The sequence below is a fragment of the Montipora capricornis genome, chromosome 14, assembly GCF_036669925.1.
Source record: "Montipora capricornis isolate CH-2021 chromosome 14, ASM3666992v2, whole genome shotgun sequence".
NCBI classification, from domain to species: Eukaryota; Metazoa; Cnidaria; class Anthozoa; order Scleractinia; family Acroporidae; genus Montipora; species Montipora capricornis.
Genome location: NC_090896.1, coordinates 34,068,286 through 34,093,285, shown reverse-complemented (window position 1 = coordinate 34,093,285; position 25,000 = coordinate 34,068,286). Strand labels below are relative to the sequence as shown.

At 37.5% G+C, this 25,000-nt stretch overlaps 2 protein-coding genes across 3 annotated transcripts in view; one reads left to right on the top strand and one right to left on the bottom strand.

Moving 5' to 3' along the window:
• LOC138033052 (anaphase-promoting complex subunit 13-like) overlaps nucleotides 1–2,733 on the top strand; it is a 7,352-nt gene extending 4,619 nt beyond the window's left edge. Inside the window, exon 5 of the mRNA XM_068880794.1 lies at nucleotides 510–2,733. Within this exon, the coding sequence (XP_068736895.1) occupies nucleotides 510–607 (98 nt within the window). The 3' untranslated portion in view covers nucleotides 608–2,733. The remainder of the gene's footprint in view (nucleotides 1–509) is intronic.
• LOC138033050 (WD repeat-containing and planar cell polarity effector protein fritz homolog) overlaps nucleotides 2,616–25,000 on the bottom strand; it is a 41,035-nt gene continuing 18,650 nt past the window's right edge. The window contains exons 13-25 of one of the 2 annotated variants that reach the window (XR_011128557.1): nucleotides 24,984–25,000; nucleotides 24,061–24,132; nucleotides 22,896–22,987; nucleotides 19,852–19,959; nucleotides 18,488–18,593; nucleotides 17,688–17,802; nucleotides 16,883–17,006; nucleotides 16,424–16,487; nucleotides 12,576–12,672; nucleotides 11,061–11,273; nucleotides 10,398–10,426; nucleotides 8,827–9,803; nucleotides 2,616–2,735 (exon numbers count right to left, since the gene is read on the bottom strand). The exon at nucleotides 24,984–25,000 is cut by the window's right edge and continues 34 nt beyond it. Coding sequence is in view for 1 of the 2 variants with exons in the window: in XM_068880791.1 (XP_068736892.1) it covers nucleotides 9,729–9,803; nucleotides 10,398–10,426; nucleotides 11,061–11,273; nucleotides 12,576–12,672; nucleotides 16,424–16,487; nucleotides 16,883–17,006; nucleotides 17,688–17,802; nucleotides 18,488–18,593; nucleotides 19,852–19,959; nucleotides 22,896–22,987; nucleotides 24,061–24,132; nucleotides 24,984–25,000 (1,112 nt within the window). In the remaining variant the exon portion in view is untranslated. Of the gene's footprint in view, nucleotides 2,736–8,704; nucleotides 9,804–10,397; nucleotides 10,427–11,060; nucleotides 11,274–12,575; nucleotides 12,673–16,423; nucleotides 16,488–16,882; nucleotides 17,007–17,687; nucleotides 17,803–18,487; nucleotides 18,594–19,851; nucleotides 19,960–22,895; nucleotides 22,988–24,060; nucleotides 24,133–24,983 lie in introns of those variants that run through there. The other variant, XM_068880791.1, reaches the window with a different exon arrangement.

Below are 25,000 nucleotides of genomic sequence, written 5' to 3'. Positions count from 1 at the left end.
ATGGGCCCTGAAAGACACACTTACCAAATACAATTGAAGTAAAATGTCACGTACCCTTTTGGTAGTGGAATAATAAATCTCCTATTCGATGTTTTAACATATACCGGTAATACTCGCGCACATTTTGCTCATTGCTCTAATTTTTCCTTGTCCCTGTGGGGCTTGGAAAAACACCACGCAACTCACAAAATATCCGCGTGTATTCATGTGTTAAACCATTGAATATTGTATTTACTGTATGTCTACTCAAGAATGTCCCTGTTTACCTTTTCCATCCTAAGATTTCACTCTGTTTAACACCAGATGATTTTACTCATCAGCTTACATGTACAGATGAAAGCGTGAAAACATAATTCATTCCCAAGATTGTTTAATGTTTTTTGAAGGATTTGATCACCTCTGTCGGAACAGTGGTAATGCCTACCAACTAAACTAGGAAGCCATGCTGTTCATTTTTCAATAAAGTGGTATCTGTGCAATAATTCATTTATGCTCTTCTCTCCAAGCAGACAATGGCACAACAGAATCATTGAAAGAGCAAGAGCAGAAGTGGACTGATCTTGGAATACAACAGCTGCAGGAATCACCACATCACACAGGAAATTAAACAAGACACAAACTCAAGGAAAAAGCTTCATATAATAATAATATTATTATTTGCTTAGTAATTTATTTTAGTTTTAGAAGAGCAAATGTCTATATGGACATAGCTTGCTAGGTTCTTAGGCTGTGAGTTTCTACATGTAAATCTCTTTGCGTGGAAAATTATGGGTACTTTGCCTTGTATAACAATCCGATGAATTAAGCTGGTGGAAAGAAGCAGCAAGATGACTGTCTGAAATGCCTTTGTCCTTAAATGAGAAAAGAGCCCTTTTGTCTTTGAATGGAAGCAACCCTGGAACCATTCTGTCATCTTACAAACCCTTTTGGGAGTCAGGCTGGCAAAGTGGTTGTCAACTGTGTCCTCCACCTCAGATATGTCCATAAATGCATGTAATTAGACAATGTGGATGACAAAGTGTGCCCTTGCTCTTCTTCCCGATTTCAACTTCACCACTCATGTCTGGGAATACAGACAATCAATGTCACAAAATGTCCCCTAAACGCTAGTCCTCAAGTAAAGTCCTGAATTTTTCAGGCTTCTCTACGCAATTGCAATAATTGCGTTCACAACTGCGAGGATCATAGCTTCACTTACTTTACCCTCACCAAAAATAATGCTACCCTTACAATGACCTAGCTTATTGTTGGAAGTAGGTAGCAAACGCTACTAAAGACTTAAAGGGACACCTTGTGTTGGATGTCGAAATTGAGTATGGTATGCATTTATAATTACATGCATTTTTGGAGATACATTGTAAGTGTTCCAACTCTGTGAATGTGTCTCGGCTGAGTTGCAGTCTATCTCAACATAACCCAGAGGATTTTCTGGCTATGGTGCTGTGTTGCGAGATCGTACATGGATCAAAAGTTGCCCAATCTTGTTAAGCTGCACCTTTCGCAATTCAGTATTTAAGAATATAAGGCATTATCGTTATCCTTACGAAAAAGGCTGTTTGAAGTTCACTTTGTTGTGAAACAATATTCCACTTTTCTAATTTAAATGCTAACATCATGAAACAAAGAGAATTTGCACAAGAAAGGCAAAAAGTTCGTTTCAGTGAAAGCCTCACTTCAGCATAGTTGCCACTGACAGAGAAAAGCAAAACAGTGAAAAACAGAAAAACGGGCAATTAAATTATTCATGTTTTGCCATTCAATTCCCCGGGTGATAATTATCAACAAAGAAGGGGAATGTGAAATATCTTGTTCACTCTGGCAAAAACATTATGCATTTTTTCAGGCCAGGCTTCCCCTATGGTGTCAGGTATTACACTGGGAGGGAGATGTGACAATGGATGATGTCTGGTGGTGGAAGCGGGGAACACTGTAAAGAAGTGTACTAGAATAATATTGCCGGTAATTATTTTGGGTAAACCTCTCAAACTATTTTTGCCTAAGATCGTAGGTTTTTAAATGTATGATAAATAGGAAGCATAATCATTAACAGACTACATAGACTACAGGAGTGACACTTAAGGGTATTTACCAGAGACCAGGATGAACCCAGACCGGTATGAGTTCGTATCAGACTCCATACATTTCTTCTTGGCCTGACAATGAACTCAGACCGGTCTGACTTTCTGAGGTAGTATCTTTCTCATGGAAATGACAAAAAATCTCAGACCGGGTCTAGAAATTTCAAGCCTGTATGCTTTTGGGTCAGCCATGTGTTTATAAGAGAAAACATATCATCTTGTCTCCAAACCAGGCACAAAGCATTTCGTCCTGGTTTCATGTAAACAGCTGCAAAAATTTTAGACTGGTACAATTTCATACCGATCCGAGTTAGTCCTGGTCTCATGTACAGTAAATACTCTAATGGCTGGTTGTGAGAATTTGGTGTTATATCAAGATCATACGCTTAACCACATAATAATTGTCATTCTCATTACTTTTCTACCTGACAGTTTTGAAATTGAGAGGCAACTTTACATAATTTTCAATCCTGGGAGTCAAAGGTTAACATTCAAATCAGGGGTTGAACAAAGGTAAAACATTGAGTAACAAAACTCAGACTTTAATGTTTTATTGCTGATGATGGGAAATTTACATTTTGCAGCTAATAGCATTGACTATGTAAAAGCACCAATGTCCTTCAAGATGTACAATAAATGCTTGATTGGGGACAGAACCTGTGAGCAGTCTCCCTTTGCTCTAGAATCATTGAAACGGATGCATACATTGAACTTTCAATGGTTGTGACCCGCAATTTTGGTATTTGATATACGAAAAACAGAGCAGGCTCTAATCATACCCTGCATCTTAATTCTGCCATTTGCACATAACCACTATTCCTTGTGCCTTTGATCACAATCCCTTGCATTTGAAAGAAAACTTGTTCTTCTAATTAGAGAGCTGCCTCATTTGTTCCTTTCAGGCTTACCCCTTTAATGCGGCAGCAAAAACACATTAGACTAGGCCACTTCTTGATTATTTCAGAATTTGCTAATATCATAGTATTCGGCAATAATTTTTATTATTTGATTGGAATTGATTAAGTTTTTAGTAATTGCTTGATCTTTAATTTTTGATTAAAGTTTAAAAACTGAGCAGAAGTGTTTTATCTGGTTTAAAAACATGACGCATAGCCAAGTGTATTTTGTAAGGTTTAAAAAACAAGCAGCAGTGTTTTAGATATTATAAGGGGCTTAAAAACACAAGGTGTAACCGAGTGTTTTTAGTCACGATAAAACACATGCTGCAAGTTTTTTGAACAACTTCAAAAACACTCCACAAAAAGCTTGTCCCTCTGGACTCAAAACAATAGTTCAAATTGTGAGAGGAGAATATTAGCATACAAGAAAAACAAGCTATGCCTTGTTAGTATTCTATATATAAAGAATTCTAATGAGGAGTGTTTTATTGGGTTTAAAGCTCATGCACGTGGCATTTTATCGCTGTTCTGATAGGCTGTTAGGCTTATGAATTATTAAGGAGTTTCAAAATGTCTTTACACAACCCCTCAAACCCCATAATTTCTTGATTGTACGATCTACTGTAGAGTACGCCTCTCCTGCCTGGGCAGCCCTCCCTCAATACTTAAGCAATATGTTAGAAAGTGTCCAAAAACAAGCCATGCGAGTAATTTTTCCCGGTTTGCTATACGAAGATGCGCTCGACTTAGCAGGGCTTGACCCACTGTATGTTCGTAGGATAGATTCGTGCAAGTCGTTTGTCATTAAGGCTAAAGAAGTTCTCAGAGTTTTTTATTCGCCCACTGACATGGAGCATGATCGGAATCTCCGTTCAGGGAACAAAACTGTTTACCCAAATTTAGGCCGCACAGCTCGTCTTAACTTTGTTACTGTTAAATACCAATGCTAGATATGTTTGCTGTCTCTGACCTTTCCTGTAATTCAGGTTTATACCTGCTATTGGATACATTAAACGATTGATTGATTGATTGATTGATTGATAAAAGGCATTGTAGCGTATTGTTTCACAATATGTTTTATTTCTAAACAAAAGGCCTTCAATTAACCCATTGACTCCCAGGGGTTCCCCATTGACAAGTAAAATTGTCTGGCCGGTTTAGGCCGGTTTGGACGTCAAAGGGTTAGGAGATTATGAAGTGAATGGGTGGTTTAATTAAATAGGCCATTTTCGAAATATCGAATATTCAGCTTGATAGTGAGGCAGTGAGGACAAAAACAATAGAAACATTTTGGAAATTGACCATGAAAAAGATTTGCATATCATCCACTTTCCTTTGTCTTTGTCTTCTAAACCTAGCCTCTCTTTCAAGCTGAATTTTAATATATCGAAAAAGGCCTATTCCTTAACTCTCCACCTTCTGTCAATAAAAATGGATACCTATATCAGGAATTTCTAATAAACAAATGGGCTTACCAATGAATTTTGATGATTTTACAGAAATTTCTGTTCCAGAATTTGAACTTCCAGCAGTTGATGACAGTGACCGTAAGTAATTCAAACATTTTTATTTCTCTTTATTGAAGGAAATAATAACAATAAAAGATGAATGATGATAATCTAAATGATAACTACAACACAAACTTAATTTACGGCTCCCCATAGGGGCTTTTCAGGGCCAATGAAACACAACAAAATGACGGAACAGAACAACAACAACAACTGTTAAAGGGATCCTCCACTAAAACAACAAAATAACTTTGAACCACAGAACACAATGTTTACAATTGGAATTGCTCAATCTTTTTCCAAAGAAAACGTTTGTATTAGAGAAAAATAAATTCCAAAAACGCTTATTTTGGCTTTCAAATTTCCTGGGCTCCGCCATCTTGAATAATTGTGATGTAACTTGGTTGCCCTATTGTTCTGATACAAAGAACGATTGTTCTGGAACAATAGGACAACCAAGTTACGTCAGAATTATTCAAGATGGCGGCGCCCGGGAAATTTGAAAGCCAAAATAAGCGTTTTTGGAATTTAATTTTCTCGAATACAAACGCTTTCATTGGAAAAAGATTGAGCAATTCCAATTGTAAACATTATGTTCTGTGGTTTAAAGTTATTTTGTTGTTTTAGTGGAGGTTCCCTTTAAGAATCCCGACTGGCCGGAGGCAAACCAGTCAGCTATTTACAAGTGAAGCTGGGAAGTTGAACCAGGGACTACCAGGATCAAATTCAACGAGTGGTTAGAGAGGGTCTTAACCCTAACCACTGGGCCACACTGCCTCCTTAATGAGGATGATATTCTTAGGAGTTTGGTGAACAACTTGAACAAGATTAGTGTTTGCACTAGGCTAGCAACAAGCCAGAACACTGTACTTGTTAAAAATTGTATGAATTAGATGTGAATGAATTGAACTGTGTGAATGGTGAATGGGAACTGAGGTGGCTTGTCCTCACCTTTCCCGAGGCAGTCATATCACAAACAATGTTCTGTGGTCAGCTTAAATTTATGGCAGTAACAATGGTGATGATATCCACAACAGACTTAATTTGGGGTTCAGCAGTGAAAGGGTCCCCGAAAACAATATATTATTATTCCACCATTTCACCATTTCACCATGAATTTAGCATATTTGGTCAAGAGAACACCCAAAATATGAGATGGTAATACACTGTAGTGTCCTGGTTTGACCGGTTTAGAACAGAGCAAATACGGACGGAACTGGAGTTTTCAATGAAAGAAATTGTTTTCAACAATACAATACAATACATACTTAAATGACCGCTCCCCATAGGGGCTTTTCAGGGCCAATAATAACGAAACAACAGAACAGAACATCAATCGTTAAGAATCCCAACTGAACTGGTCGGAGGCATTTACCAGTTGGCTATTTTACAAGTGCAGCTGGGAAGTTGAGCCAGGGACTACCAAGGAACAAATTCAACCAGTGGCCAGAATGTGTCTTGAACCCGGGATACCCGGATCTCAAGGCAAGCGCCCTAACCACTGGGCCACACTGCCTCTAGATGCAAAGCCTGAGAATTTAGCTTGTCATCGATTGTGACTTGTCAGTTCATTTGTCCAATCAAATAAAATACATTTGGCCGGCTTTTTGTGCTGTTTACATATCGTTTGCATGGGCCCTGAAAGACACACTTACCAAATACAATTGAAGTAAAATGTCACGTACCCTTTTGGTAGTGGAATAATAAATCTCCTATTCGATGTTTTAACATATACCGGTAATACTCGCGCACATTTTGCTCATTGCTCTAATTTTTCCTTGTCCCTGTGGGGCTTGGAAAAACACCACGCAACTCACAAAATATCCGTGTGTATTCATGTGTTAAACCATTGAATATTGTATTTACTGTATGTCTACTCAAGAATGTCCCTGTTTACCTTTTCCATCCTAAGATTTCACTCTGTTTAACACCAGATGATTTTACTCATCAGCTTACATGTACAGATGAAAGCGTGAAAACATAATTCATTCCCAAGATTGTTTAATGTTTTTTGAAGGATTTGATCACCTCTGTCGGAACAGTGGTAATGCCTACCAACTAAACTAGGAAGCCATGCTGTTCATTTTTCAATAAAGTGGTATCTGTGCAATAATTCATTTATGCTCTTCTCTCCAAGCAGACAATGGCACAACAGAATCATTGAAAGAGCAAGAGCAGAAGTGGACTGATCTTGGAATACAACAGCTGCAGGAATCACCACATCACACAGGAAATTAAACAAGACACAAACTCAAGGAAAAAGCTTCATATAATAATAATATTATTATTTGCTTAGTAATTTATTTTAGTTTTAGAAGAGCAAATGTCTATATGGACATAGCTTGCTAGGTTCTTAGGCTGTGAGTTTCTACATGTAAATCTCTTTGCGTGGAAAATTATGGGTACTTTGCCTTGTATAACAATCCGATGAATTAAGCTGGTGGAAAGAAGCAGCAAGGTGACTGTCTGAAATGCCTTTGTCCTTAAATGAGAAAAGAGCCCTTTTGTCTTTGAATGGAAGCAACCCTGGAACCATTCTGTCATCTTACAAACCCTTTTGGGAGTCAGGCTGGCAAAGTGGTTGTCAACTGTGTCCTCCACCTCAGATATGTCCATAAATGCATGTAATTAGACAATGTGGATGACAAAGTGTGCCCTTGCTCTTCTTCCCGATTTCAACTTCACCACTCATGTCTGGGAATACAGACAATCAATGTCACAAAATGTCCCCTAAACGCTAGTCCTCAAGTAAAGTCCTGAATTTTTCAGGCTTCTCTACGCAATTGCAATAATTGCGTTCACAACTGCGAGGATCATAGCTTCACTTACTTTACCCTCACCAAAAATAATGCTACCCTTACACTGACCTAGCTTATTGTTGGAAGTAGGTAGCAAACGCTACTAAAGACTTAAAGGGACACCTTGTGTTGGATGTCGAAATTGAGTATGGTATGCATTTATAATTACATGCATTTTTGGAGATACTCTGTGAATGTGTCTCGGCTGAGTTGCAGTCTATCTCAACATAACCCAGAGGATTTTCTGGCTATGGTGCTGTGTTGCGAGATCGTACATGAATCAAAAGTTGCCCAATCTTGTTAAGCTGCACCTTTCGCAATTCAGTATTTAAGAATATAAGGCATTATTGCTATCCTTACGAAAAAGGCTGTTTGAAGTTCACTTTGTTGTGAAACAATATTCCACTTTTCTAATTTAAATGCTAACATCATGAAACAAAGAGAATTTGCGCAAGAAAGGCAAAAAGTTTCATTTCAGTGAAAGCCTCACTTCAGCATAGCTGCCACTGACAGAGAAAAGCAAAACAGTGAAAAACTGAAAAACGGGCAATTAAATTATTCATGTTTTGCCATTCAGTTCCCCGGGTGATAATTATCAACAAAGAAGGGGAATGTGAAATATCTTTTTCACTCTGGCAAAAACATTATGCATTTTTTCAGGCCAGGCTTCCCCTATGGTGTCAGGTATTACACTGGGAGGGAGATGTGACAATGGATGATGTCTGGTGGTGGAAGCGGGGAACACTGTAAAGAAGTATACTAGAATAATATTGCCGGTAATTATTTTGGGTAAACCTCTCAAACTATTTTTGCCTAAGATCGTAGGTTTTTAAATGTATGATAAATAGGAAGCATAATTATTAACAGACTACATAGACTACAGGAGTGACACTTAAGAGACCAGGATGAACTCAGACTGATATGAGTTCGTATCAGACTCCATACATTTCTTCTTGGCCTGACAATGAACTCAGACAAGTCTGACTTTCTGAGGTCGTATCTTTCTCATGGAAATGACAAAAAATCTCAGACCGGGTCTAGAAATTTCAAGCCTGTATGCTTTTGGGTCAGGCACGTGTTTATAAGAGAAAACATGTCATCTTGTCCCCAAACCAGGCACAAAGCATTTCGTCCTGGTTTCATGTAAACAGCTGCAAAAATTTTAGACTGGTACAATTTCATACCGATCTGAGTTAGTCCCGGTCGCATGTACAGTAAATACTCTAATGGCTGGTTGTGAGAATTTGGTGTTATATCAAGATCATACCCTTAACCTCATAATTGTCATTCTCAATACTTTTCTACCTGACAGTTTTGAAATTGAGAGGTAACTTTACATGTACATAATTTTCAATCCTGGGAGTCAAAGGTTAACATTCAAATCAGGGGTTGAACAAAGGTAAAACATTGAGTAACAAAACTCATACTTTAATGTTTTATTGGTGATGATGGGAAATTTACATTTTGCACCTTATAACATTGACTATGTAAAAGCACCAATGTCCTTCAAGATGTACAATAAATGCTTGATTGGGGACAGAACCTGCTTACACTTGATCTGTTTTACTGAACGCACTTGCATTTATGAACAAACATGGACGGAAAAAAAAAACTTGGAGAATTACAAAAATCACTTTAAATATAAAGAGCCTTAAAATAAAATAACTTTTTGATAATTTCAAGATAATACCGGTATATTATACAAGATAGGTACAAATGTATTAAACTTTTGAATACAAAATGGGAATGGCAATAATTATTGAGAATGTTACATTGAAACATTTTATGAATCCAACGGGAGAATGCAATGTCCATTTCCAAAACTTCCAAATTTGGCCATTTGTATGTGCATGTATCGTATTTCTTGGAAAAGACTTCAAAGTACTTAAAATGCCTTGGGAAGCTTGAGTGTCTAATTTTTGAAATGCTTTTAAATCGAAAGAAAAGACTGAAATTCAACACTTAAGCAGAATCCATTTGCACGAAAGTTTCATTTTTCTGTACATTTATTTCAATGCGTCAATTCCCATGTTTCAATTTATTTATACCACTTCACACCTAAATTTCTGAAGTAATCGAAACGTCATGTTATTTTTATCATTGATGTTTAAAACAAATTTTGTTGGAAAAACTCACATGCATCATAAGGGATTAGCTTCCACTTAAATTTCAATTTAGAGAGGTGGTTATTTCAATACCTCATAAATTATTTGAAAAGCCCTGTTGCAAGAGAAACAAACTTGAAGGCTACCACAACAGGATTAAAAAAAGGGAAATAATTTTTTTTGGCCAGTTTTCATGCTCTTGCTTAAAGTTCTTGCATACATGAATGTCTCAGGACTTCATTACAGTTGTAATGCAGTGCATGTATTTAGTGTGCCCAATTAATAGGCTGCAATTTAAGGGAAAAAAGCTCATTGGACAGTATTTTATTTTACAACCAAACTACACCACACCAAAATGAACAATTTTAAGGTTTCCTGCAGGGCTTTCTCTTTCTTCTATTTCATCAAGATCAAGCTGTTGATAGGAAAAAAATATCACTATGTGCCACCGTTCATGCATTTAACCCCATTGCCCCACAGTTGCAACATCAAAAATCAATTTCCTCCAAACAAAGCTGCTGAATAATACTTTTAACCTGGCAGAGTTGCAAACAAATTCAATGTCTTTTATGGCTGGAGGACACAATGGGGCAAGAGAAGTTATTTTCTCTTCATCTGTTTTCATTTGCTGCCCATCACACTTTACTTTAACATAACTTGCACTGATTCACAACTGTACAAATGTTTTTTAATGAAACAAGGAACAAAAAAACTACAAAAAAAAGTTATGCCTGCAACACATCAATTGAGTGTTTAACGCAGCAGGTACAAAATACAGGTCATAGGTCCTTGTTTTACCAACACAGAAAGTATCCTAAACATTCATAAAAGCTAACCTTAGGCCTAAAAACTTTTTTTAGGCCTAATTAGGCCTTAGGTTAGCATTTATGTATCCGTTTAGGATACTTTCTGTATTGATAAAACAATGACCTGTGACCTGTGTTTTGTACCTGCCAGTGTTTTACGAGACTTGTCATCATTCATGATAACTTTTCTTTCAATGTCCTACCTCATTAGCAGCTTGTCCAGGGTGACGACCTGGAAATATTCAGCATCAATGAATAAAACATATAATGAACCGCTTCAAACCAGTCCTAAAACCAGTCCTAAATAAACAAGTCCAGTCATTCCACCTTACCCTATATCCCATGGGAACTGGTATTACGTAACCACAAATATAAAACAGTTGATTTATGCAATTTAATCACTCTGAAGATGATCGCAAGATCGAAAGCGTTTAGTCAAACATTTTAACAGTTTTACCTTTTACTATTTTACGATCAATAATAATTGCTTTTGTTCTGCCAGTAAGTGAGTATCATCCAACCATCTGGTTTGCTGGTAGAGAAGTCAGCTAGCCAGTACAGTCATGCACTCAAAAAACCAACAAGCTACTCTGCTGTTGGCCATTTGATCAATTTGTGGTCAGTCAGTCAACCAACGAGCCAGTCAGTACTTAAAGCAGTTGGTTAGTCAATTAGTCAACACTTGTACATGTACCGGTAAATGTACACTGTAAACTACATGTATACAAAAAGCAAATTGATTTTAAGTTTTGTACTGTAGGATTTTTATGATATAGGTTGCAAGCAGTTGACATGCTTTTATCCTCAAAATAGCAAAGCCATTTGGCCATAACTGTGCCAATAGACATAAGAAAAGTTCAACTCACTTCTTTGTGCTCCTTGTAACATCAATACAGTTCTGTCATCATCTTCCTCTCCTACCGGCATGAAGTGTTGAGCAGCAACTTTGTCACTCCACATGTATCCGTTCACATCATTCTGATGGTAATGAAGAACTTGTCTTTTCCTTTCTTCGTTGGACATGTGATCATCAACATATGACAAGTCATCCTCTTCATCTTCATAGGACTCACCAGTATCTAAAGCAAAATCTTTTACTTAACTGCAGAACTGTTGGCTCAGTTAACAAAGCTCAGAATACTGCATTGAAGGTCCTAGGTTCCAATCACAAATTAGAGACTAAAAGATCTAAGTCGGAGATGTCAACGGAAACATGCACTCAAAAGAGAACTTTGCACTGGTGAACACTGTATACTATGTCTTAAGCAATTATTCCATCTTGTTCAAATCTTACAATGTGAGTGAAGTAGATCCTAAAAATAAGTTGGTACAAGCAGTTTCAGAGTGAAAATATGGGATGAAAGGTTTGTATTTGTACTCTCACATTGTTGTTAAGGGCCCACAGACGGATTTTTTTCACGTTGCTAAGGAAGTGAAATGTTACTTCCCGTAACTGAAGTCACCACACAAACTGTTGTTTCCATCGAAGCATGCATAAACAAATCGGACTTCCGGTTTGTGAAAAAGCTAAATTTCCTGCGGTCTTTAAATTGAATTAAGTTTTTTTTACATGGCACGTTTCACCCCCAAAATAATACAGAATATAGCTAAGCTTTGATTTTTTTCAAATCATCTTTTTTGAAAAAGTTATAGGTATTTCAGTGTCGTTTATGTCTTTAAAAAGAACATTTTTCAAAATAAAAAGAAAACTATGTTTGGCTGGATGCAAAAACGAATACAAAAATGCGAGAAACTTCAATCTGACGCGAGTAATATCGCATCATTATTGCATAAATTATAAATTTATGTGTCTGTCCGAAATTAGCCAATGAGTGCACAAGAATTTTTGCAGTCATTGTAAAAAATTCTTTGGAAAAGGCATGAAAAACTCAAAATAGGCCACTTTCAAAAATACCATAATCCTCTTTGTTGCCATCCAAAAAAAAAAACTTTGCATAAGCACCACTGTAAGTCTCAAGGGAAACTTGAAACAATGCTTATGCAAAATGTTGGAGGGCAAACAGAGAGTATTATGGTATTCTTGAAAGTGATCTGTTGTTGATGATTTTCAGAATAATTATTACCGGTATTACTTTCAAAAGCAGTTCCATATTTGAAAACTTAATTGAGTGCAGTCTTTCCCCCTCCCCCACCCAATACAATGTTAAAAGTCTGAGAAAACAACAGGACGGTGCAACATTGTTGGGGAGGGGTTAGGTACTTATGGTTTGAAGTGACTGTGTGCTTGAAGTGTGTGAAAGGAGTTACAACTGCAAATAAATTATGCCCAAAGAATTTTGTTCATGATCGTAGTGGCTTGTAAAGATTCATGTACCTTTCTTGTTCATTCCACAGCTCAAAGTGTTATGCTTTTGACATACCTGAACTGAGGGATTCATTATCAATTTGTATAGCTCTTTGCTTTGCTACTTCAGCCAGGGGGTAATTGCCACAGTCATTGGCCAGGTAGTGAATATCCTAATGAGAGTTACAGTGCTTATTAATAAAACCCTATCATCACACATTGCATATCTTTCAGAAGCAGTCAAGTCTTGTGTTGTGATTGGCTACATCATGAAACATTTTTGGTTAACCCAATCACTCCTAAAGCAGACCCCATTCACAAATAAAAATGTCTGGCATTAGAAAGAGTAACATCTATAAGCCTCACTCTCAGGAGGAAATGTGTTCAAGGGGCCATTTTGTAATGGACCTAGATGTTGTGAAATATTCCAGTAGTTTGCCAGAAAAGGAGCATAAAGAACTAGGACTCTGATTTAGTTCTGTTGTCATCAGTTTAGATATTAGAGAGCTTTAGATTCTACTGTTGGACGAGAATGACTACGAGTATGAGATTTTTCTCATAGAACAACAGTGAGCGCACACAAACCAGCATCATTTTCGCGAGAAAAACATGATACCGTCATCATTTTAGTACGAGGTTTTTGCAAGAATGTTGTCGTGTCAAAACAAGTCATCAACACCGTAGCAGTTTTGGTATTTTTTGATCAGGAAAAGGTTCAGTTACCAGCAATAAGAATAACTGACCAACCGATGCTGCTAACAAAGATGGGCAGTCAAATCTCATATTCATTCTTGTCCTCCTCCTAGAATCTAAAGGTCCCTGATAGTGGTGCAACAGAATGTAGGGTAGGCTATGTCAATTGCTGGTTTTCACTCACGTGATCAACAGCTATGTTTTTCAATCACAAAAGGAAGCATTTGCATAATAACAGAGTTAAATTCCCGGAGGATTTGGTTGGGGCACCAACATGGCCGCCTTTTCTTTGCTTAGGGGCACCAACATGGCGGTCGTGACGTCATGTGAAAACCGAAAATAAGGCAATGATGTAAATATTTCCTTTTCAATATTTTCAGATTTTTTAAGCTTTCCTGATTTTATTGTAAATCATACCCAATTCAGCCTATGGCTGCCATGTTTTTGATCAATAAACTATCTATCTATCTCAATTGAAAGCCAGGACTGCTTCACACTACTAGTACTGTTATAGTATGAAGCAGTATAGAAGCTTAGTTAGTATGACTTTCATGGGGAGAATATGAACTTATTGACTGAGTGGGAGGGCCAGACGGGAAAATATTTGGCCCTCGGTCGTGGCGTACAGACCAAGCGCAGCGAAGTCCGTGTACCATGACCAAGGGCCAACTATTTCCCCGTCGGGCCCGACCTAAACTCAGTCAATAAGTATTTTATCATATGGGCTCTTTACACTATTTAAGAGCACTCAGAAGATGAAATAAGGACAAAATAAAAAAATAGGCACACATTGCGTACATGTGGTAGTGCAGTAACACAGCGCTGTATTATTGTCAACTGAGCTGCGTTTTGTCTTCCAGGAGATTCAAGTTATCTTGGCGTAATAAGTAGCCCGATATTGTTTTGGTACCGTATATCATTATAGTGCCATGGTAGATGTCTTAGGTAAATAGCCCCCTGAGAAGACATGTGGTCACTAGTAAAATACTAAATCCCAGAAAGATTGAAGAAAATAAAAGGGGAGTGAGAAACATCGGCTTCAAGGCCGACATGTTGATCATTTTCAAGTTCCCTTAAAACTTGTTTTTCACCACAAGTTTAAGCGTGCACTCTGAGCTTATGACAGCTAGTTCACTGAAGTTAAGCCCTGTTGGGCGGCGTTTGTATTTGGATAGGTGACCTCAAAATATATATGACTTGCCGCATGATTCGCCGTCAGAAACATTCTATGTTAACGCTCAAAAATGTGAACTAAACAAGGTACAGATTTTGTTAGCCTGCTTTATGCAAAATAACTTTAGATGCAAAAGTATATAAATATTGATACACAGGTTTTAGGAAGAGCAGAAGGAAGTTTTCAGGAAATATCGATCGAGAATAAATTATTTTGCCATCATCAACAAAATTTGCGACATGAAAACAACTTAAATTTTGAACCGAGGACATAAAAAGTTACCATCAACGAAAAACATTTTAGGAGATTTTTGCTACGTTCAGTTTTTCTATTGTAGTTTTGGCTGCACAAGTAAATCGCAAATCGAAAGTAAGATCGACTTCAGAGAGTGCCGTGATCAAGTTACCTTGCATGTTTACTTGTGAAACAAAGGATACATCTGTGTAAAAATGATGGCAAGACACCGGGTTTTTGTTTTTGTTAGTTTGTTTTTTTTTCTTTCAAGTGTTTTAAAGATTGACAAGAAATGTGCGAATTCAACACAAAGCTCACAATCACCCAACTCTTGAGGTTATTTATCACCAGGTAATTCCATCGTTTTGGAAATAGCAGCTGCTTTATTATTCATCAGCATCACAAATTCTTGCCAATTTTGGGGCTCATTTCGTTGAACTCAAGCACGCTTCCAAGAGACCTCTTTATGTTTGTGACTTATGCACGCGCTGCAGGCCTATTGTCACCACTACTTACACTCCTATACTCTTACACTCATACAACCCGGTGACATAGTGTGGTAGTGCACTTGCACAAAAAAAAATGTGCACAGAGAATTTATCTAATATGTTGTTTTCATCTGCTTTTCTGGCTGTAAATTACTTGGGTGTCTCAAAGCGACGAAATCCCCTAAAATTGCATCGCACGGAGCAGTATGTGTTCCTAGTAAGGTCGTACAGCTTTTTCCAGCCCAGCTCGCGCTAATGCATACGGCCCTCATACAGGCATTTTCCCAATAGTTTTGCAATGAAAGCGTGCGCGGGGCCTTACGGGGCATATGATAATAAGAAGTTTTTCTCTGGGTATTCTGGTTTTCCCCTCTCCTCAAAACCAACCTACGATTTGGTATGAGTTGATTTCAATAACTGCCACAACATGAAATAAAATTGACAATTCAATACATGTACAGTTGTTATTATTGTTATTATCAATGAACTGCTAGCATCATACTTACCATACAAAGAAATCTAAGTTATATACTTGAAGTACAAAATACAGTGGAACCCCGTTAATACGGTCATCAAAGGCCCGAAAAAATTTGGCCGTATTAACGGGGTGGCCGTATTACTGGGGCAGGGTGAAATTCATGACTAAAGGGCCAAAATGACAAGTATCACATTTGCACTTCCAGCACAACTTTTCTCTTTAGTAAACAACAGGAATGTAAAAAAACAATTGTATAAAATACTTGAAACTTCGCTCAGTAAGTAAAACGCTTAAAATTGTCGGTACGGTACATTCGGAGCCTAAAATCAAAACAAGAACAGGCCCAACTTACTGTGCTTCTAAAAAACGTAAGCTACCGTAATTACGTAACCGAAAGACTTAAGTATCAATCGTGTTTTTGGCGGAAAGACAATGACTTAATCCCTTCGCCATTTGCCTTACTGGATGTTATAGTGTCACGATCATGTTTGTAATGAAAACAGGGAGGAGTGTTGCTGACAGTACTTTGTAAAGTAAATCCACTGTTCGATTACAGTGGTAAATAACAAAGGTCAATAAAATTGACATGTCACAAGCGTTTTGGTTTTCTTAATTTAGCGCAAGTAGCCGTATTAACGGGGGTAAAATTATAAAGGATTCTACTGCCTGGGATTTAAAATTGTGGCCATTGGCCATACTAACGGGTGACCGCATTAACAAGGGTCTTCTATTCTAAAAGAATGTACGGCCGTTTTGCCAAGCCAAAAAACAGAGGACGCAATAACGAGGTGACCATATTACCGAGGTTGGCCGCAAGGTGGGGTTCCACTGTAATGAACAAAGAAACATCAACTCACCATGAATAGGTCTTTGGCACCAATATCAACTGCTAGTAAAAATGCTTTCTCAAACCTCCTATACCTAGAACAGAGTAATCTACATTCACAACAAACCTCAAGAATAATGTCTCTCAGTCTTGCAAATAAACGAATTGTCCCATCTCTGCAGCTTTTGCTGGGAATGAAACTTTAGGTAGAAAAAAAAAAACAACTGGAGAAAGACAGTCTGCGCACACGTCAGTTGCATGTCAGTGGGTCAATGCATTGGTTGAATTGGATTTGTTACCATAATCAAGTCTAGTCAGTTAGTGGCTTGTAAGTGGACCCAGGAACTTCAATTATTACAAGACCAGCCTCCCAACCTTCACAAAAAATGAACTTCCCAGTGGACAAAAGTCAAAGTACTCTATGGGTTCTTCCCTAAATGCAAATATTAAGGTCTAAAAGAAGCATGAGAATTTGCTTTGGCATCAGTACCTAAGCAATTGATGGAAGAATCGTCTAGAGAGCTTGCTAATTGAATCTCTGAACTCCAACACAGTTGCATCTGATAATGGTCGACTGGGGGCATAAAAGCTTCCCAGTGTCTCCTCAAGTAAACCTTTAAAATATACAGCACTGTATAGTTAGTAGAACATAATTTTTCCAAAAAGAGGCCGTCATGTAGGTCAGTTTCCCAAAAAAGGCTGCACCAAAAAATTATCTTGTCAAGTGTTTTTAGCCAATTTTTGTTGCAAAGTTTCATGATGCAAAGTTCCCTTCATGGTCTAGTGGAATTTGTGATGCCCTTTAAATCAAGAGTTCTTGAGTTCCAGTGCTACCTGAGAAGTCTTTTTCCACCCGAAAAAACCAGTTGTTCACCAAATGACTTATTAGTATGACAATAATTATTATTGCTAAATGAGAAGAAAAAAGATCACTGAGAATATAAATAATTAAATAACATTTTTGGCAAAAGAATGAACTGTTCTGCACACATAGGAAAATAATGACTTAGGGAAAAAATAATAAAAGTAACAAGTGGACAAGTAATGTTATTTGTTCTGAGAGAATCTGACCAGTGCTACAGAGGTTGTGCATTCAAATCGTGCCTAAGACTGATTTTTCAGTTGTTGTTTTTGCCCACTGCAAAGCAACTACTAGCTTATCATCTTTTTCACGGAAGCCCATGTAAAGCCGAGAGCAGGCAGCTGTAAACAGGCTACGTCATGGGTGAACTATGACAAATACCACGAATTATTATTGCATTGAGTTTTATGTGTTACTACTCTTATTTTCATACCTTCTCTCTCTGAATTAAGTGGAAGTTTCAGAAGGTTATTCATGATGAGTGTCAAGCAAGCAAAACATGCTTTGCCTTCTGTATTCCAATTTATACTATTCAGAAAGTTGACAGCCTGTTGAACAAATCAAATTGCTCAATTTGAGATCATACAAGATACAATGTAAAGTGTAAAATGGATATCAAATGTTTCAAAGTTGCAAGGACTTAGTTTTTCAGAGATTGATTTATTATGCAAGTGCCAGTCCAACTCCACAACAGCTATGATGTTTTTCATCCTACTTATAGAATTGGAAGAAATTGTAGGCACCAAAATATATATGGTTATTGTTAGTGCCTCTAAACACATTTAGGATATAAATTTCTCCACCTAAGGAGAACCAATTTGCCATTTTCCAGAACAAAGTTTACTTTTCATGCCATATACGTGGTGTACAAGAATAATGAAAATGTCAATAATTAATTTTGCCAATTATTTATCGAGAGGAAAAGTTGTATTGGAGTCAAGAAATACTTGCTTGGCAAAGTTATTGTCCTGAAAGATTTGTAACATCACATGCGCATGTGATGGGTCATACACTTAAACACCAACTCCCTCATAGCAGAATGTGTATAATGACCAGTATATACCGTAGTAAAAATATAAGAGCATGATTAAAAATAAAATATACCAAACTACAATGTTTGCTGAAGCTGGAGTGATTTATTTGCATTTACAATGTAGATCTGGCGACTAACTCCCCTACATACCAGTCAACATATTATATCCTGGACTCAGCTTTGTTCAGTAAGTACATTACCTCCTCAGGCTGATCATGTCGCATGTATTCAGATACCATCTCAACTGTGCCAAGTCTCCCATGAGTGAGAACACCAAGTTCTAATCTCAAAAGGCACAGGGGGCCTCTGTAACAACACATTGGCATGAAGACTCTTATTAAGACTCTTATTAAGATAATGTGTTTAGAGCGAGTGTCGTAAAACCAAAACCAAAGTAATTACTTTGGCCAATCAAAAAGGACAGAGACAATCCAGTAAACCAATCAAAACTCAAAGTAATTACACATGCCCTGGTAGCTAACACATTAAAGCGTGGGAAAATGTGCACATGCGACCCATGATTGGTTTTGGTTTCACTTCTGATTGGTTGAAAAAGTGGTGCAAGAACTTTGAGCCAATCACTGAGTAAAGTAATGCAAAACCAAAGCAATCCACTAATTACTTTCGACACTCAATAATTATTGAAAACCGCTCTATCAGCTGGACAATGATTAATCCGGTGGATAGCACTATCCACCTTTTGAACAACCAAGGCCTGGTGGATAAGGGATACCATCAAGTCATCAACAACAACAACAACTACAACACAGGGCACATTATTACAGAGAAAAAAATGCTGCATTCTACCTTAATTAGAGCCCTAATGTGATTAATGACTGTAAAAACTGATATGCCATAAAATAAAATAAAATAAAATAAAAATGAAACAAAAAAAAGGGAAAAATCCATGTCAATAAAAATAAACAAACTAGTAGGTAAATTGAACAAACCCGATACATTTATCAATAAATTCTTGTAACATTAAAATTATCATGATCACTGCAAGAATAAAATGCAGGCAAAAGAAAAGCTATAAATGCTCACACTCCATCTAAGTTTTTAATAAGTATTGGGACTGAGACTTCCAAAAACTTTCATAGAATTTATAATAGAGTGTCTCTTTGAACTATCTACATGTAGTTCTAGGAGCTGGTATGTAAAATTGTGAAAACTTTAGGGATCAAGGTTATTGACAAGATATTGAGGGGCTGGTTTGTTTACGATTTTCAAAAAGGGCAACAAACGCCTTGGTAGAGGATGTTTGTCTATAGGATACCAGTGTCAAAACCCATTCACTTAGGATACCAGTGTCACAACCCATTCACTTATACATACATACATACATACATGTACATACATGTACATACTTACTTGACCACTCCCCCATAGGGAATTTTTAGGGCCAATGAAAAGGAACAAAACACAACAACCAGGTGGCAAATTACAAGTGCAGCCGAGAAGTTCAACCAGGGACATCTCCAGCAATTTTGCTGAATGTTTGAGAACAATTTGCTAACCAATGTGTTATTGAAAGTAAAGATTCATACACAAACATTTTACCAACCTCTCAAACAAAATAAGCAAATTATCATAGCAACCAATACTGTTGTCTGCAATGTTTCCAAGGGATGCATCACATGACCAAGATACACTCTCAAGCCTAACTGGGTTTCTGGAAAACATTGTACAGAAACTGAATTAACCAAAAATAGATGTAAGTACTTTGTCACACTATGCAGATAGGTAGCCCTTAACCCTTTCAGCCCCGATAGTGCCAAATGGCACTTATAGATTTTACTCTGTCTAACGCCAGACGATTTTACTCGTCAATGGGGAACCCCTCGGGGCTTAAAGGGTTAAGCTAACATCGTGGGAAAACTATGTCCCCGTTTAACCCTTTCAGCCCCGATAGTGCCAAATGGCACTTATAGATTTTACTCTGTCTAACGCCAGACGATTTTACTCGTCAATGGGGAACTCGGGGCTTAAAGGGTTAAAACCAAAGGTAGATGACTACACAAGTCCATGTTACTGGAATCAATGAATCAAGAAATTTAATTATTTTCTTGTTTTAGTACACCAATATGAGTGCTAATCATGAAACTGTTAGAATGCATAGCAGGAGGTTTGGTGAGATTTTAGGCCTAAGATTAGCTTTTATGAATGTTTAGGATACTTTCTGTACTGGTAAAACAATGACCTGTGACCAGTTAAAAATACCAGCCACATTATGTAAAGATTTTAAGATCATTGCAGGTGTGAATTTTACAGAAGGAAATCCTGAAAAAGTCAGGCTTCAAGGGGATATGACCAACCAGATGATTCTATTCGTCAAAGGGGAACCCCCGGGAGTGGGCGTTACTAAACACAGGAACAGAATGGAATGGAACATACCGGAATATGCTGTAATGAGGTGGAATGACACCGGATTGAAACCGAATGAACAAAAATGGTACCGGAATAAACCGGAACAATGACAGTACCACTGAGAACAAGGCAGAATGAATCAGAAGAACACCAGAATGAAGCTAATTAGCATAGACAAAGTAACAAAACAAAGACAAAGGAACAAAACATACTTTTTCATCATTCTAGACTGTGAACGAATGAGTATGCAGAATAGAGAGACTGAAAGAAAAAAATAGTTTACATTAAAGGGGTAGCAACAAGGCTGGAACAAGTCACGATATGTTCTCACAATTGCAAAGTAGTCCAATCACTTTTTGTTTTGCGGAAAGAAAAGGAAAAATATTCTTCATATCTATATATTATCAGCGATCAATATTTTTTCTGTGCTTCTGAGTCTTCTTTCTTCAAACAAGGATCACTGCATCCAGGTTCAATGGTATTATTGCCAACCGAATCAGGAAGAGAAAAGAGTTTTCCAGTTTGCGCAAGTCTATTTCCATATGTATATCTCCATCACATATCAGTCACAAGAAGCAGGCAAGCAGCAACGGTAAGTAGTTTGTGGTTCGCTGAACTTGATTGTGATTGGTCAATATACAATTAACCTGTCAGAATGAAATAAAAGGGTTTTTTGACTTGCACGGTTAAAGGTGCCTCCAAGATCCATAGATAAACACAATTAGGATAACATTCTGTTTCTCTTGCTACTGTATTTGTTCACAAAAAAAATATTAATTCCACAACAAATAATAATTATTCACTTAGCGATGGATATACCTGTAAAATTTTTCTCATGACTGAAGTGCTCCAAATGTCACAAAAGGCAAAAACATGCGCAATTCCTTTATGGAATCATGTGACACAATAAAAGCTGATAAAAACCGAAAATTGGTCGGCGCTATTGAACTAAAACACAAAATTTTGGCATTTTCAGGTTCATTCTGCTATATTCCGATTTATTTGGTTGTCATACCGCCTCATTCCTGTATCATTCCAGCTGGTTCCGGTATATTCCCGTACCAGTCTTGTTCGTTTCGTCTGAATCTGGTGTTATTCCGCCATATTCCAGTTTATTCTGGTATAGTCCGTTCCGTTCCTCTGTTTATTAACGCCCCCTGGGAGTCAATGGGTTAACAACTAAGTTGATATGGTAAACTGACCACTGCTGTTTCTCGTCCGGGGATCAGCCCTTCAACAACTGGTTCTGACAAGGGGCTAATGCTTGAAATGTCAGCTTTCAATTTACCATTATATCAGTTGACTCAGTTGATAAACTCATTTCTGTGTTTCACTTTCCCAATGAGGCAGAACCACTGTTTCTTCAGAAACTACCTAAACCCATGCATTTATCTATATTTTTTCAGGCTTTCCTTTAGTAAGTGATTGAGTTATTTACATAACTGCAACCATCAAAAAATCTTATCATGTTTCCTTCTGCAATAATTATGTGCTGTTTAACCCTTTGATGTCCAAACTCGTCCTTTACTCGTCAATGGGGAACCCCTGTAAGTCAATAGGTTAATAAATGAACAGGAGTGTTTTATCAGGTTTTAAACCACAAGTTGAAGCCCAATGGTCTTAGACCCGATAAAACACCACCTGCAACTTTATTGAATGGCTTCAAACACATTCCACATTCTGGAAAACAGTGACTCTAGGATAGGAGTGATTTGGAGAGTTTACTCTAGTATAGGGTAGCAAAATCCATCTGAAACTAGCTCTGGTATAGGCTAAGGGTTCCAGGGTCCCAGCGGCACATCCCCACCCAGAAATTCCCAAAGTACCCCCCCCCCCCCCCCCATACAAGTAAAACAAGCTAAGCCTTATCAGTATGCTTCTAAACAACTCTAATGAGGAATGGTTTAGCGGTTTTTAAAGCTTATATACATGACGTTTTCTAGATGATCTGATAGGCTGTTTCACTCACGAATTATTAACGAATTTATGAATCAGAGACATGTCTTAGCAACCTCTTTCCCAGGGTCTCTCTTCTCTGCCTCCATTGTCTAAAGAGAAGAGAGACCCTGGAAACGAGGTTGATGTCTTGCACATTTTAAGGGTTTTTGTTAAGAGCATTATACAGACATTTTGTATAGGTATCAGTTGGATTAATATTTGCACAGTTATTAAGAATGAAGTTTTAATTCTTAAGAAAAAGAATGGGGATTTAGTGCATTTGGGAATATTAGACTAGCTCACATTAAAAATTTCCTGAGTTCCAGCGTATGCTTTGGAGAAGGATTTTCTGCCACAAGTTGGATAAGAACTGGAGCTAGCGCCATGTCGAACACCTGCAAATAACATAAATATGTAAGCCATGTCATCAGGGAAATGTAACTTGCCTGTCTCAATGGCAACAGCTAAATTCTACCCTTGAAGGTACAAGAACAAATTTTACAAAAACATACATGATTTTATTGATCAATCCATCCATTACCTCTATAAACCAATCAAACAAACAATTCTACAAAATCCACTTGGCCCTAGTTGAATCAGGACGCGAACAATCGTTGAAATCGATGATCGGAAAATCAATCAACCAATCAATCCATGCCAATCAATTCCCTGTTAGTTAATTGACATTGACTGGCATTGGCCAATCAATGATTGATTGATAATCACACAAAAGTGATTGTGGTCATGAATCATTGATTGCCATTGATTGGCATTAAAAAAAATTGTAAGCATCCCGCGTACATACACTACATGTAGTTTGAACGTTTGACGTAAGTTGATTGCTTGTTTGGTTTCAAATAGTGCTAACAAAGAGCACAAGTCAACAACAGCTGCGACACACCTTGTTACATCAACAGTTATTCCTCCATGTTCCTTTCATTGACAGATGCTGTTTATGCTTTTTTTTCAACAGGACTCTGTTTATACCTCGTATTAAGACAATCGATTGGTATCGATAATCAATAAAAAATTGATTATCCATGGAAATCACAAATTTCTTCAGCAGTGATTGGTTATCGATTAGAAATATCAATCAACTACTTGGCAATGACTGGCATCACTTGATCAATATTGATTTTCCGATCAATGATTGTTCACGTCCTGTTGAACAGGCCTTTTTTTCAATATATTAAAATTCAGCTTGAAAGAGAGGTTTAGGGGACAAACACAAAGTGGATGATATGCAAATATTGTTCACATTCATTCCAATGTGTTTCTATCGTTTTTGTCCTCCCTGCCTCACTATCAAGCTAAATATTTGATGTTTTACAGAGCATTACAATATGATTTATGCCAGATACAGTACTGTAAGTCCAGAAAAGCAGGATAATAAGGTCCTTTCTCATAACCAAAAATTTTCTATTATTTATTCAGTTCGGTTGTATACTATCATTCTAGGGGACAATACCTGAATATCTCCATCAGCACTGCAGACAAGAACCACCGAATCACCAGGATGCCATTGGATAAGAAGTGGAACCTGCATTTAAACAAAGCCACTTCGTCATCATCATCATCATCATCATCATCATCATCATTTACCCTTGGATTGTAGTAGAGCTTGGTGTAGCTCTAAGCATTTACCCTCCCGACCGTGATATACTACAAAAGACAGACCACAACTCTGGGAAGTCCATGCCCTACTTTTTTGTGAATAGTTTGTGGGTTCTTGTACGTCCCAGACAGTTACAAACATTGAAGGGATTTTGACGGAGCCTATGGTTTATTACCCTTATCTGAGAACACTAGATAGTCGATAACCATTTGCAGCTGTCATTACAAAGGCAGCACATTCTCCTCACTTATTTAAAGACCCTGAGTGTTGGTTGGGCCAGAGTTTTTGATCCCGCAAACCTTCCCTGATAAGAGTTTACTCCGTCAAATACCAGATTATATTATTGTCATTGGGGGCCTCTTCAGGGGTGAAAGATTACAACACTGAAGCTTCCCTTGGCTTTGGGACTCTCAAGCCTCTGTGGCAATTATTACTCTGATGTGCTGCTCAAAAGGTTCACTGATCTTGCATTGTGTTATGGTAATCTTTGTCTTCAAGGTGTTTCTGACCTTCACCTTGTCTGTCTACCAATATTTAGGTCACCAACTCCTTAGCTCACTGATTGATGACACAATTTTAGCAAGCATCAAGCATGCCAAGGTATTCACCACACCTCTTTCATTTGTGACAAAATCACAAACATACCGGTAAAGTGAAATAGATTTTAAATGGTCAAATAAAAAGAGTGGCTCTTGTATGGCCTCAGTCTGTAAAAATTTGGGTCTGGCTAGGTGATTGGATTACGAGATTGTTACTCGTTAATTTGGCTGACTTACCAAATTAGCCTTTGTCA